At 44.3% G+C, this 14,760-nt stretch overlaps 1 protein-coding gene across 1 annotated transcript in view; it reads right to left on the reverse strand.

Moving 5' to 3' along the window:
* LOC109923605 (laminin subunit beta-1-like) overlaps nucleotides 1-14,760 on the reverse strand; it is a 162,646-nt gene that overhangs the window by 140,408 nt on the left and 7,478 nt on the right. Inside the window, exon 2 of the mRNA XM_048606657.1 lies at nucleotides 10,622-10,693. Within this exon, the coding sequence (XP_048462614.1) occupies nucleotides 10,622-10,652 (31 nt within the window). The 5' untranslated portion in view covers nucleotides 10,653-10,693. The remainder of the gene's footprint in view (nucleotides 1-10,621; nucleotides 10,694-14,760) is intronic.

The raw sequence follows: 14,760 nt of genomic DNA on the forward strand, positions 1-14,760 counted from the left end.
CTGTATACCCCATAGGGAGCTCCGAGAGTGCTGTATACCCCATAGGGAGCTCCGAGAGTGCTGTATACCCCATAGGGAGCTCCGAGAGTGCTGTATACCCCATAGGGAGCTCTGAGAGTGCTGTATAGCCCATAGGGAGCTCCGAGAGTGCTGTATAGCCCATAGGGCGCTCCGAGAGTGCTGTATACCCCATAGGGAGCTCCGAGAGTGCTGTATACCCCATAGGGAGCTCAGGGAAGCAGCTCCAATCCTGATGCAATACGAAAGCATTTGGAACATAAAGTTCAACTGAGTAACATGCACACTATTTGAAATATTCCCATTAGTGATTGCTGACTGCACACACCTTTAGACGTTAGATTCTCACATCTCCACCTTGATTTGTGGAACCTGTAATGATTAACCTCTGAAAGGAGCAGCAGATGAGTATAGCAAAAACGTGCCAATTGAATGGAAAATTTCTTTCCTTTTTATTTATTCATAGATGTCACCGGCACGTCCCGCATTTATTGTGCATCCCAAATTGTCTTTGATCTAAGTGGCTCACTGAGCCCTTTCGGAGGGCAGTTCAGTTTGAAGCACATTGCTGCGGGTCTGGAGTCACATGTAGGTCAGACCCGGGTAAGAATTGCAGATTTCCTTCCCTGAAGGACATGAGTGAACCTGATGGGCTTTTTACGACAATCGGTGATACCTCTCCTGGCCCCACCATCATCGAGACGCAATTTCATCAGCTGAAGAAAACTTAAAGGACCTTTCTTTCTCCAGCACCTTTTTCAACTACATGATATCACAAAGTGTTTTGCAGCCAATTAAATAACTTATGAAATCCAGTTCTTGCGATAATATAGGAAATGCAGCAGCCAATTTATGCACAACAATACAACAAATGACCAGGTATTTAGTTTTCAATTATGTTATTTAGATCATAGAGGCATACAGCACAGAAACAGACCCTTTGGTCCAACTCATGCTGACTAACTTTCACAAACTAAACCAGTCCTACTTGCCTGCTCCTGGCCTGTATCCCTCTATCAACCTTTCCTATTCATCTACCTATCCAAATGTCTTTTAAATGTAGGAACCATTCCGGTGTCCACCACTCTCCTTGGTGTGAAAAAGTTGCCCCTCAGGTCCCTTTTAAATCTTTCTTCTCTCACCTTAAAAGTATGCTCCCTAGTTTTGAACACCCCCACCCTAGGGAAAAGACCTTTGCTATTCACCTTATCCATGCCCCTCATGATTTTATAAACCTCTATAAGGTCACCCCTCAACCTCCTACGCTCCAGTGAGAAAAGCCCCAGCCTATCCAACCTCTCCTTATAACTCAAGCCCTCCAGTGCCGGCAATTAGCCTGGCAAATTTTTTCTGAACCCTCTCCAATTTAATAGTATTCTTCCTATAGAGTGCAACCAGAACTGCACACAATATTCCAAAAGTGGTCTCACCAACCTTCTGTACAACCTCAACATGACATCCCAGCTCCTGTCAACAATGGTTTGAGCAATGAAGGCAAGTGTGCTAAATGCCTTCTTCCTGTGACACAAATTTCAAAGCACTACATAGCTGATAAATATTGGCCAGGACCCCTGGGAGCACTCTCCTTCTAATTTGCAACATAACAGTCAAGGAGTCCATCAGGTGCACCCTGGGAGGGCAGTGGGTGGCCTTAGTTTAATGTCTAATGGTACCTGCAACAGTGCTGCACTCCCTCAGTACCACACACTATCAAATTGGTTTATGCCTTGGAAGTGAGGCTTGAGCTCTCAGCGTTCTGACACAGAGCCAAGAGTGGAATGGAAGAGTGACAGGAAGTGAATAGCTGGCATTGAGTCCTCCTAGTCCCTCCCTGAGTGACTCCCGGCTACAGTCACTGTTACCTTCTCGTCACCAGAGTCAATGATTAATTGACAAACTGGATGGCATAGATCAGGACAAAGTACATATTTCAAACATATCTTCATTGTGAAGGGAATTATCCACATACACACAGCCTAAAATTCAACCTATCCTTTGCAACTCCTTATTTACAAACAGTTGTACACTACCTCACTGACAGAATGATAAACTCCACATTCATTTTCCCACCTTCGCTCATACATGGCCCACAGGAAGCTGCTGAACTTACACCAGTGTCCTACTTCCACAAGTCATTCAGTCAGAGCCAACCCCTTAAAGGAACCTTAACACAGTGAGCTACCTAGCTGTCCAACCATGAGGTTCATCATAGCTGAGCTAGGCTCCTAGTACCATTGGCTGTCCACGTGTAAATGTTTCTTGGCTTTCTGGTGTGGCACTGTAATTCTTCACAGAGTGAGCTGGAGTTGATTCCTACTCAAGGTTCATGATAGCCACATTGTATTATTTTGAGAATATTAATCCAGAGATCCAGGTAATGTTCAGGGGACCTGGGTTTGAACCCTGCCAGGAATTTCAATTCAATAATTTAGATGCTTCTTAAACATTGAGAGGGTGGTGGAGGCAGTGACTCTCACAACATTTAAGAAGCATCTGGACAAGCACTTACAATGGCACCGTAGGTATGAACCAAGTACAGGTAAATGGGATGGGTGTAGTTTGGTGCTTGTTGGTCAGCATAGACATGATGGGCTGAAGGACCTGTTTCTATGCTTTACGAGTCAAAAAAAAACTGGGTTAAGAATCTAATGGTGACAATGAAACCATTGTCGATTATCAGGGACGTGCCCATCTGGTTCACTAAGCTCTTCAGGCAGGGAAATCCTTACCTAGTCTGGTCTACACATGACTCCAGACCCAATGCAGTTGACTCTACTCTTAACTATCGTCTAGGCAATTAGAGATGGGCAATAAGTGCTGGCCTATCCAGAAATGCCTACATCCTGTGAATGATATTTTTAAAAATCCTTCAGGCACCAAGGCCAGTTGAAATATCCAAGCCGGGAATGTCATTGGCACTTGGTAACTGTCTGTGTGGAGTTTGCACGTTCTCCCTGTGTCTGGGTTTCCTCTCACAATCCAAAGATGTGCAGGTTAGGGTGGATTGGCCATGCTAAATTGCCCAGAGTGTCCAGGGAAGTGCAGGCTAGGTGGGTTAGCCATGGGAAATGCAGGGTTACAGGGAGGGGGTAGGGGGTGGGATGCCCTTTGGAGAGTCAGTGGAGACTTGATGGGCTGAATGGTCTCTTCCCACACTGCAGGGATTCTACTTTCGTTTGAAATCTTGCTACAACTGCACAGGGGACTGATGAGGCTCACAGTTTTGATCTTCTTACTTAAGGAGTGATAAACGTATATTGGAAACAGTTCAGAGAAAGTTCACCATGTTTAGAGAAATGCATTTGTAAGGACTATATACACTGATGAGTTGCCATAGTCAGGTGATCTCTGATGCTTTTGATTTGGAAGCACTGGCCATTAAAAAACACAAAATTGTGTCAGAAACATGCAGCTGAAGTTGTGTGGATTTTCAGAGCTGGAAGAGAGCTTGCTACTCTAAGAAACATGAAGGAAGAATTAGTCGCAATTTCGATCGACTGGTTGAATCAGAATGATTGTGATTTTTCAAGTCCCCGCTGCTATATAAATAAAAGATAATACAAGACAAGAATGGAATTTCCTCCACTCTCAGTTGCAAAACAACAAGGTAGCTACAGAGTTAAACAAGAAACCTCAACAAATAAGAGGAGTAACTTTGCTATTTGTGCTAAAGAGTAAGTGCCACAAGTTGTATTGGATCCTATATCTCACTGAGGAACAGGAAAAACAGACTGGAAACATGATATATTTTGAACTTTCTTACGTTACTTTTGAACAGCATGCATTCAACATTAGGGCTCAAGGAACCACAGAGATTATTGATCAGTCTGTAAAGTCACTGAAATATCTAGCTGAACCCTGTGGACAACTGAAAGATGATTTCATTATAAATGGGATTTTGAGACATAAGAGATCCTGCTGTGAGAGCATATCTGCTGAGAGAGGAGACCAATGATCTGTACAGAAGCTCTGAGGTAGTCAATCATCATCTAGAGAATATTAATGGTAAAGATTTGCAGTGTTTCACTGGCCACTAAATCACTGATTGCTGAACAGATCCTAAATAATTACAAACACGCAAATACACATCTTGGATTTCTTCCTGGTGAATATTACATCGACGTAGAAGAAAGTATGATACTAATTCAGCATGTACCAAACAGAGTTCCAGCTGCCCTTACATCCAGCCTGAAAGACAATCGAGGAGCTGGAAAATACGGGCGTGATCAAGAAAGTAACAATCTTACAGAATGGATTAGCAGCATGAGAGTAGTACAATAATCTGGAAAGGATCTGAAAAAACCTCTGAAGACATTCCATGCCAACCATTGAAGAAATTTTGCCACAACTTGCTAAGACTTCATTGTCTCCTTTAGGAAAGATGGTGACTGGCAAGTGAAGCTGGATGAAATCAACAATTTTCTAACCCTATTCTGGATTCCATTCAGGAGATACTGGTGGGCCATTTGGCATTTCCACTGCTCCATAAGAATATCGTTGCAAACAGCACGAGACAGTCAGTTATCTTCCTGGACTGGAAGCTGTCATGTTTGTTCTGTTAATCTATGAATTTGGAGATACAATGGAAGAAACCATCACACAGCCTCATCTGCAACACAGAACTCACTAGATAAACCTGAAGCTGAACAAGAAAAGGTTCTAATTGAAGATTCCTAAAGTCAAGTACACAGGTCATGTACTGACAGTGACAGGACTTCACCCAGATCCTAACTAAGTGAGAGCTGTAGCAGAGATGCAGCAATGAGCAGATGTGAAAGAAGTGCAATGATTTGTTTCAATGACTTTCCACATCAAGCAGATGTTCACTTGCACATCTGCCAATGTGGTATACTGTATCCGCTGTACCCGTTGTGGCCTCCTCTACATCAGGGAAACCAAGCGGAGACTCGGGGACCACTTTGCAGAACACCTACGCTCGGTTCGCAATAAACAACTGCACCTCCCAGTCGCGAACCATTTCAACTCCCCCTCCCATTCTTCAGACGACATGTCCATCCTGGGCCTCCTGCAGTGCCACAACGATGCCACCCGAAGGTTGCAGGAACAGCAACTCATATTCCGCTTGGGAACCCTGCAGCCCAATGGTATCAATGTAGATTTCACAAGCTTCAAAATCTCCCCTCCCCCTACCGCATCCCAAAACCAGTCCAGCTCGTCCCCGCCTCCCTAACCTGTTCTTCCTCCCACCTATCCCCTCCTCCCACCTCAAGCCGCACCCCCATCTCCTACCTACTAACCTCATCCCGCCCCCTTGACCTGTCCGTCCTCCCTGGACTGACCTATCCCCTCCCTAACTCCCCACCTACACTCACCTTTACTGGCTCCATCCCCGCCTCTTCAACCTGTCTGTTTCCTCTCCACCTATCTTCTCCCCTATCCATCTTCTATCCGCCTCCCCCTCTCTCCCCCATTTCTGATGAAGGGTCTAGGCCCGAAACGTCAGCCTTTCTGCTCCTATGATGCTGCTTGGCCTGCTGTGTTCATCCAGTCCTGCACCTTGTTGTCAATGATTTGTTAGATTTGTGAGCTACCTAGTAAATGTCTTGACTAATTTGACTTCAGTATCACTACACAAGGTCATTGCTAATGATGTGCAGTGGTGTTGGAGTATAGAACATCACGCATCTTTCACAAAAACCAAGCAATCAGCATCTACAGCTTGAACATGTTCTGGAAACCAACAACAGAGACCAAAACACAAACTGCTGGATACGCTTAGCAGGTCTGACAGCATCTGTCGAGATAAATCGAAGTTAACTTTTCAGGTCCAAAGACCCTTCCTCAGAGAACAGCATCTGCAGTTCCTTCCATTTTTAACTCAACAGAGACATCAAATCTGAAGTCAAAGAGCAGTTAAGGCTGTGTTGTTCAACATATTCATGGCTGAGTTAGATAGAGTATTGATCACCTAGGCAGTCAAAGGCCATTTTGTGTGTGTGTGTGTGTGTGTGTGTGTGTATGTGTGTGTGTGTGTGTTGGGGTGGGGCACAGAAAAGTGTAGTTACGGCTATAACCAGATCAGCCATGTTCTTATTGAATGGTGCAGCAGGCTCAATGGGCTGAATGGCCTCCTCCTGCTCCTACTTCTTATGGTTATAACCAGACGGCAGGCAAATGTAGCTATCTCTCGGTACTGCACTGCCAAGAGCTTTAGTGCTCAATCCCTGGAGTACGGGGACTCAAACTCACCTTCCTCCCCACCTCACAGCTCAGCATGCTACCCACTGGAGGTAGAGGTTGAGAAAGGAAAGGGAATAGGGAGAGAGGGACACAGCTGAATGAAGGTGAGAGAGGAGGAGAGGTGGGGTAACGAGAGTGGGAGGGAGGTGCAGAAGGAAACCAAGACAGAAAGACCAGGAGGAAAAGGGAGCTGGAGAGAGAGGGAGAGTGGCAGAGGTGAGGAGAGGGAGTGAAGGGACAGGAGGAAGGGATGGAGGTAGCAGGGAAGTGGTAGTTAATGTTGGTGCCAAACAATGAAGAATTGCAGAGTCAGTGAATCCAGAGTGGAATCAGAAGGAGCTGGAATTCGTGGATCTGGAGGTGAAGGAGGCTATAGTGTGGAGATGGAATTGCTGGAATGTGGATATTGAAGCTCAGATCATGATGGCCCTCAGCCTGGGCTAGCAATCAGCGGGAGGTCAGCCTTGGCCTCTGGCCTCGGCTTTCTAGGACATTTATAACAACAGGAACCCCAGCATTGCAGGGGTTTGGGATTGGTACGGCCAGGGTACATTCAAGTACCGACAATCACCAGGAAATGCCTCCCCTATGGTCTTCCAGCTACACAAAAGGGACCTTTAACATTGACCCCAGCAGGACCTGGGCTTAACTTTGAATCTAAAAGACTCGAGTTTGGAGCATTGTCTTTGCTCTCCGAGTGTCAGCCTTGATTAGAAACTGAATAATCAACAGGCCGTTTCACGTTAGCTCCCTACCAGTTTCCCACCCTACATTTTGCAGACAATCTTTGTATTTTGAACTCTGTGTGCCCTGCTATAAACCCTTTGTATCTGTAGCTAGGCAACTAACTGAGGACGTTTATACATTTGCCGATTATTTTCACACACAGTCTTTGGCCTGGCACTGGCTTGTCACTCCTCAGCGGAATAGTAGATAGTAAACCCCTTCAGGATTTTCATTCAGTATTGTTCAACCAGCCAGCAACCTTGTAAGAATGTGCTCGTTTTGGATGTATCTGTACAAACTGAAGTGCTGATATTTCCATATGTAAGGGGCTTTAGGATTGTACAGCCTGTTTTTCAGTCTTAGACAACACAAATGATGAGCTGTAACCGCGGCCACTAGCTGTGCTGAGATTTTCACAGTGACAAGGCTCTGGGTTTGTGACATTGACCCTGTGGAGGCAGCTATACAAACTGAGGTGTTGTCAGCAATGAGAGAATATCACTGCAATGAGTGGAGGTAATGAGCTTCCCACTCTACAATAGCCAATGGACCCCAGGCGCCCGGGGTGAGAGGGAGGGTGTGGGGATAGTTTACACAGAGCTTCTCTCTAATGTCACTCATCACAACTTTAAATCAGGATCACACACCCAAATCCTTACTTAAAGGCACAAATGACCTTCACATGAGATCATTAAGACCTGACTGTAGACCATTCGGAAAAAAAAAATTCAAGCACGTTTTCCATTTATATAGCACCACTTGCAATCTCTGGAGCAGCCAAACTGTTTCCCAGGCCAAAGAGGAATGGTTTCTGTTGCATAAGGCAGTAAGAGTCTGAAAGAATTAACTGTCATCACATGATAAGCTCCACCCATTAGGAGACAAAGGACTGGTCTTGGGAGGAGCTTGAGAGTGTACCAGTTCATAGAAACCCTACAGTGTGGAAACAGGCCCTTCGGCCCAACTAGTCCACACTGACCCATCCCTCATAACCCGCCTAACCTACACATCCCTGAACACTGTGGGCAATTTAGCATGGCCAATCCACCTAGACTGCACATCTTTGGACTGTGGGAGGAAACCGGAGCACCCGGAGGAAACCCACACAGACACGGGGAGAATGTGTTGCGTTGTGTTGAGAGTGTACCAGTTAGTCTAAACTGCAAGACCATTTTTAGTGCCAATTCCATGTAACTAATGTGTTCTTACTCTTAAACTGAGCTTGATGGTCTCACAAGAGAACTGTCCTCTATATCAGATATAATGTTATGTCGGTTTTTGTATGTAGATGGTTTCTTTAAATTCGGGCTTTTGTACCTGAGATGGCACCAGTGATTGGCTACTTTGTACACTTTTCACTGTGTTCCTGTACTTCTGACAATAAACTAATTCCAATTCTATTAAATACTATATAATAAACCAATTCCATTCATGAGGATTGAAATTTTCTTCAATTGAAGACTTTGCGTGGGCATCCTTCCTCACACAGTATTCACAACTTAGACTAACACCAATCAAAAGGATAGGTGGCTGTAAATTAATCCGAGACATCTCAGATAGTTCCAGTGACCTTGACCACAACATGTGCCGTGCTGACCAAACAGTGTGTCTCACCAGAGATACCAGGCCACATGTGGGAACTGGAGTCAATGTAGGATATGTGACAGGCTGTCAGAATGAGCAGAGCATTTGTTTTTTTGTTGTGATGTTGACTGTGGGAGAAATATTGGGTACGACACAGGGGAGAACCCTTTGCTTTTCTTTCAAACAGTGACTACTGATCTTCTCCATTCCACCTGAAAGAAGACACAGGGACCTCGGCTTAACATCTGACCTTCGACCTTCAACCTCTTGTACTGCACAGAGTGGTCAACCTGGATTAAGTGCTCAACTCTTTGCACTGACCCAGGAGTGAGATTACAACTCACTGAACCCCACATTTGAAATAACCCACCACCCAGACTGGGAATTTCAGGACGGGTGTCTTGATAAAATTTAAAAGCTGAGATTGATATTTTTAATTGGGCAAGAATATTAAGGTTATTCAATGCCAATGGGTAAATAAAATGAATACCCCTATCATAACCGATATCAATGTCTCTATCAGCATATCCTCTTTTACTTAAAACAGAATTCAGGGCTTCCTTTGGAAGTGTCATACTGGACTCAAAACATTAACTCTGCTCTCTCTCCACAGATGCTGCCAAACCTGCTGAATTTTTCCAGCAATTTCTGTTTTTTTTTAAATGATTTAAAAGAGTTTGATTGCAGTTACAAACTACAGAGAGCAGGGATGAATGTGGAGTATAGGAGATTGACAGGCATTCTGATCAAGCTATTTAAGATGATTAAAGAGGTTGATATAATCAATAGAAGGCACTTATTTCTGGTGGTGGGGGTGAAGAGATGGGGGTAGATGTGTGGTTGGGGATGGTCACAGAACAAGGTACAAAATTGAGCTGGGCCACACGTGGGTGATGTCAGGAAACATCTCCTTACACAGAGAGCAGTGGAAATTTTGAACTCTTTAAATAGAGTTCAAGTCCATCTTTTTAGTAAGAGCTTTATTTCAGTTAGCTACAGTTCATAAAACTTATCCCCCAATTGATTACAGCTCCCCATATTTATACAGCCAATTCACACCTAATTAATCCTTCATTAATATCTCCATGAAAAAGGGCACTGACAAAGGGTCACTAGACTCCATAAAAACCATAAGATTAGGAACAGAATTAGGCCATTCAGCCCATTGAAAGGCCTTGTCATTCAAAATGGTTGAAATGTTTTTCTATGTAACCCTTGATCCCCTTAATAATCAGAAACCTATCTATTTCTGTCTTAAAGACACTCAATGACTTGTCCTCCACAGCCCTCTGCAGCAATGAGTTCCATGGATTCACCATCTTCCGGCTGAAAAAAATTCCTCCTCATCTCAGTTTCAAAGGGCTATCCCTTCACTCTGAAGCTGTGCCCATGGATCCTAGTCTCTACTACTGGTGGCAACATCTGCTCCATGTCCACTCAATCCAGGCCACTCAGTACTCTGTGAGTTTCAATCTGATCCCCTCCCCGCCCCCCGTCCTCTCAACTCCATTGAGTACGGTTTTGGGATGTTAACTCTGTTTCTCTCTGCCACACCTGCAGAATTTCTCCAGCAATTTCTGTTTTTCTGTGTTTCAGATCTCCAATCTGCAGCTCTTTGTTTTATTTTAGTACATCCACCATCTGTTTCCTCATCCCATTAGGTCTCAGACAAAGGGGATTTTGAGGCACCATGGTAATATCCCTACCTCGAGACCGGGAGGCTACATTTCGAGTTCTATCCTGCTCCAGAGTGGTGTAATAACATCTCAGAACGGGTTGGGTACAAAATGTCAAGGTCTCAGTCCATATAACACAATTACACTCTCTCCCCAGGGAACACAGTGAGAGCTGAGATTGTTACATGTACTGGGCAAGAATATGAATATTATTGAATGAATAACCTGAATAATAAATGGGTAAATAGAATGAAAATCCCTACCATAACCAATTTATATAACTTCATGATCATATCAAATGAGAGAACAGATTGGAACGGTCAATGACTCAACACAACAGCTGAGATCCTATGGCTATGAATATGTTTTAGTGTGTTCAGTGACTGACTTTCTGAAAAAGAGACAGGGAGACTTACCGAACACCAACAGGACTAGCAATAATGTCATTCTGAATGGTCACAGCCAATTCCTCCTTCCACAAGACGTAACTGCAACAAATAAAAGCAAACCATTACAGGGGTTCAAACACAATAACCCACACTAAAGTAAACAACAGAATCTTCAGAAACAAAACCAGAAGTTGCTGGAAAAGCTCAGCTGGTCTGTGAAGAAAAATCAGAGTTAATGTTTCGGGTCCGGTGACTCTTCTTCACAACAGGAGGAGTTGGAGGAAGGGTCACCAGACCTGAAACATTAACTCTGATTTCTCTCCCCACATGCTGCCAGACCTGTAACTTTTGTTTTTGTTTCTGATTTACAGCATCCTCAGTTCTTTCGGTTTTTATTTTGGACAGTCTTCAGAAATGTTTTGAATCATAGGGGTGCATTAACAAATCTTATAATGTCTAGTCTGGTTCTATTACCGAGTGTCAATCTCCTGCATTTTCCCCATGTCCCTGCACATTATAATTATCCGCAAACACCACCTGAGAATGCCTCTGACAGGGTGAGATGAAGCAGAGTGGGAGGAGGCTCATGTGGAACAGGAATGCCAGCATGGTCCCATTGGGCTGAATGGCCTATTTCAGTGCTACGCATTCTGTACAATTCTAATCAAGTGTAAGCACATCCTAGGAGTAATTTTAATTTTGGCCAACATTCAATGAAAGTAAAAGTCAGGAGAATTGTGAAGCAAGTTTCCGAATCATTACCCGACACTTTGAAATATTGAACAACATTCAAATTAACTCCACTGGGTTCATTAAGAAAGTTGGATCCTGAGTAGATCATTCTGGAACAAGGGAAGGCAATGGCGTAATTAACCAGGAGGCCCACAAATCAGGAAATAATACTGGAAAATAATCTTTGGAATTTACAATGGAAAAGGCCTCTCAGCTCAAATGTGAGGGATATAGATGAGGAAATTGCAGAAACATCTTTGAACTAGGTTCAGGTCTAAAATGTACTGGAGGATGAGGGTTATCCATGTAATCTTTCTATTGAGAAGGAGATAAGTTTATTTCAGTGAGCAGCACTCTCTGATTGCAACATTAGAACTGATACTAAAGAAGGATTTGCTGGCGTTGAAGGTGGTCCAGAATGATCCCTGAGATCAAGAGCTTGTCATGAGGAGCAGTTGAGGAGTCTGGGTCTGTACTCGATAGAGTTTAGAAGGATGAACGGGGATCTGATTGTAACTTACAGAATACTGAGAGGCCTGGATGGAGTGGACGTGGAGATGTTTCCACTAGTAGGAGAGACTAGGACCCAAGGGCACCGCCTCAGAGTGAAAGCATGACTCTTTAGAGCTGAGATGAGGAGGAATTTCTGCAGCCAGAGGGTGGTGAATCTGTGGGACTCATTGCCTCAGAGGACTGTGGAGGCCAAGTCATTGAGTGTATTTAACACAGAGATAGACAAGTTCTTGATTGGTCAGGGAATCAAGGGTTATGGGGAGAAAGCAGGAGAATGTGGGTGAGAAACATATCAGCCATGATTGAATGGTAGAGCAGATTTGATGGGCCGAATAGTCTAATTCTGTTCCTATATCTTACGGTTTTATTCTACTCTCAGTGAAATACCAAGGGAGTGCTAAACTGTCAGTGGTGCCATCATATGGCTGCAACGAGAAACCAAAGCCTTGCCTTCCATCTCAGGCAAATGGAAACGACACCCATGTCATTGCTACAACAGACAGCCTGGGAGTTCCCTTGTTACACTGATTAATAATTAACCCAAAACAATTCTCACAAACAAAAACTGAATAGCTGATCATTCTCCTATTGCTGTCGATAGGAGCTAGCTGCATGTAAATTGACTGCTGTGTTTCCTTCAGTGGCAACACTTCAGAAACAATGATTGGTTGTCAAAAACTTAGTGATTACAGAGAGGGTTAACTAAGTGGGAAAAACATTGGCAAATGCAGCACATTGTGGGAAAATGTGAAGTTTCACATTTTGGAAGGGAGAACAAAAGGGCAAAATATTACTTAAATGGAGAAAAACTGCAGCAAGCTGCAACAGAAAGGGACTGGGGGAGTGGCGGGGGCGGGGGGGAAGGTGGTTGGTGGGAGCAGGGCAATTTGTGCACGAAACACAGAAAGCTAGCACACCATGGCAGCAGGTAATCAGGAAGGGTAATGGAATGTTGACCCCTTATTTGAAGGGAGTTGGAGTATAAGAATAGGGACGTCTTACTGCAACTGTACAAGGTGCTGGGGAGACCACATCTGGAGCACGGTGAGCAGTTTTGGTCTCCTTAATTAAGGAAAGATAGCATTTCATTAGAGGTAGTTCACCGAAGGTTCACTAGGATGATCCCTGAGATGGAGGGATTGCCTTATGAGCAAAGGTTAAACAGGTTGGGACTCTACTCACTGGGGTTTAGAAGAATGGGAGATGATCTCATTGAAACATGTTGGATTGTGAAGGGGCTTGACAGAATCAATGCTGAGAGGATGTTTCCCTCATGGGAGAGTCTAGGACCAGAGGGCATTGTCTCAGAATAAAGGGGCACTAATTTAAGACGGAGATGAGGAGGAATTTCTTCTCTCGGAGGGTTGTGAGTCTTTGGAACTCCTTACCACATTGAGCTGTGGAGAAAGAGTCCTTGTAAATAAAATGTAAGTGTGGGACCCTCAGAGGATGCAACTGGAGAATTCATAACAGAGCACAGGGGAAATGGCAATAATTAAACCAATATTTTGCATTGAACTTCATGCTGGAGGACAATAAAAACATCCCAACCATAAGCAAGGTGCTAATGGGAGGCAAGTGTCTATCACAAAGGACAAACTAACAGAACAAAGGCAGACAAATCTCCAGGATCTGAGGACCCAAACTTGCAGCGGGACCTGGGTGTCCTTGTACACCAGTCACTGAAGGTAAGCATGCAGGTGCAGCAGGTGGTAAAGAAGGCAAATGGTATGTTGTCTTTCATTGCGAGAGGTTTCGAGTACAGGAGCAGGGATGTGTTGTTGCAGTTATACAGGGCCTTGGTGAGGCCACACCTGGAATATTGTGTGCAGTTTTGGGTTCCTTTTCTGAGGAAGGATGCTCTTGCTCTCAAGGGAGTACAGTGAAGGTTTACCAGGCTAATTCCGGGGATGGTGGGTCTGATGTATGAGGAGAGATTGACTCGGTCGGGATTGTTTTCGCTGGAGTTCAGACGAATGAGGGAGGATCTCATAGAGACTTATAAAATTCTAACAGGACTGGACTGGGTAGATGCAGGGAGGATGTTCCCGAAGGTGGGTGTGTCCAGAACTAGGGGTCACAGTCTGAGGATTCGGGGTAGATGATTTAGGACGGAGACGAGGAGACATTTCTTCACCCAAAGAGTGGTGAGCCTGTGGAATTCATTACCACAGGAAGCAGTTGATGCCAAAACATTGAATGTATTCAAGAGGCAGCTAGATATAGCATTTGGGGCGAATGGGATCAAAGGTTATGGGGAAGAAGCAGGATTAGGCTATTGAGTTGGATGATCAGCCATGATCGTGAGGAATGGCCGAGCAGACTCAAAGGGCCAAATGGCCTCCTCCTGTTCCTATCTTCTATGTTTCTAAGGGTTTGAAAGGAAGCAGCTACAGAGATAGTGAAGGATTGGTGGGTACTGGTTAGGACAGGAGGAATGAGACAGCTCCCTGCTCCCCTCCACCACCATCATCACCATCTCCGTGACCATCATCACTTCCACCACCCAGCTCTCTGCTATTGTCCCTATGAAGGGTCAGGATCAGGCCTGCAGGTTACCAGGCAGTACACGCCAGATTGGAGCTGTGAAATATTGAGATATTTATTCTTGCAATGGATTTATCTAAACTTTGATTAATTAAAAACCAGCAATCTGGATTAAATGATCAGCCGAGGTCACTATGTCTTGTCACTAATGGAGGAATTCTATTTATATCGCAGGTCTATGCACTGATTATAATCTCAGCAAAGCAGCAAGCCATCTGTAAAAGAAATGTGCCACAACAACTGGATGAATTAGACAAATCTAACTGACCTTCAGTCTGACTAAGAGACTGCAAAAGAAAAAAAGAAAGAAATTGCATCCAATCAAGTACTGACCCTCCGACAGTGCGGCACTCCCTCAGCACTGACCCTCCGAC

This window comes from Rhincodon typus, chromosome 16, assembly GCF_021869965.1.
Source record: "Rhincodon typus isolate 14 chromosome 16, sRhiTyp1.1, whole genome shotgun sequence".
NCBI lineage: Eukaryota > Metazoa > Chordata > Chondrichthyes > Orectolobiformes > Rhincodontidae > Rhincodon > Rhincodon typus.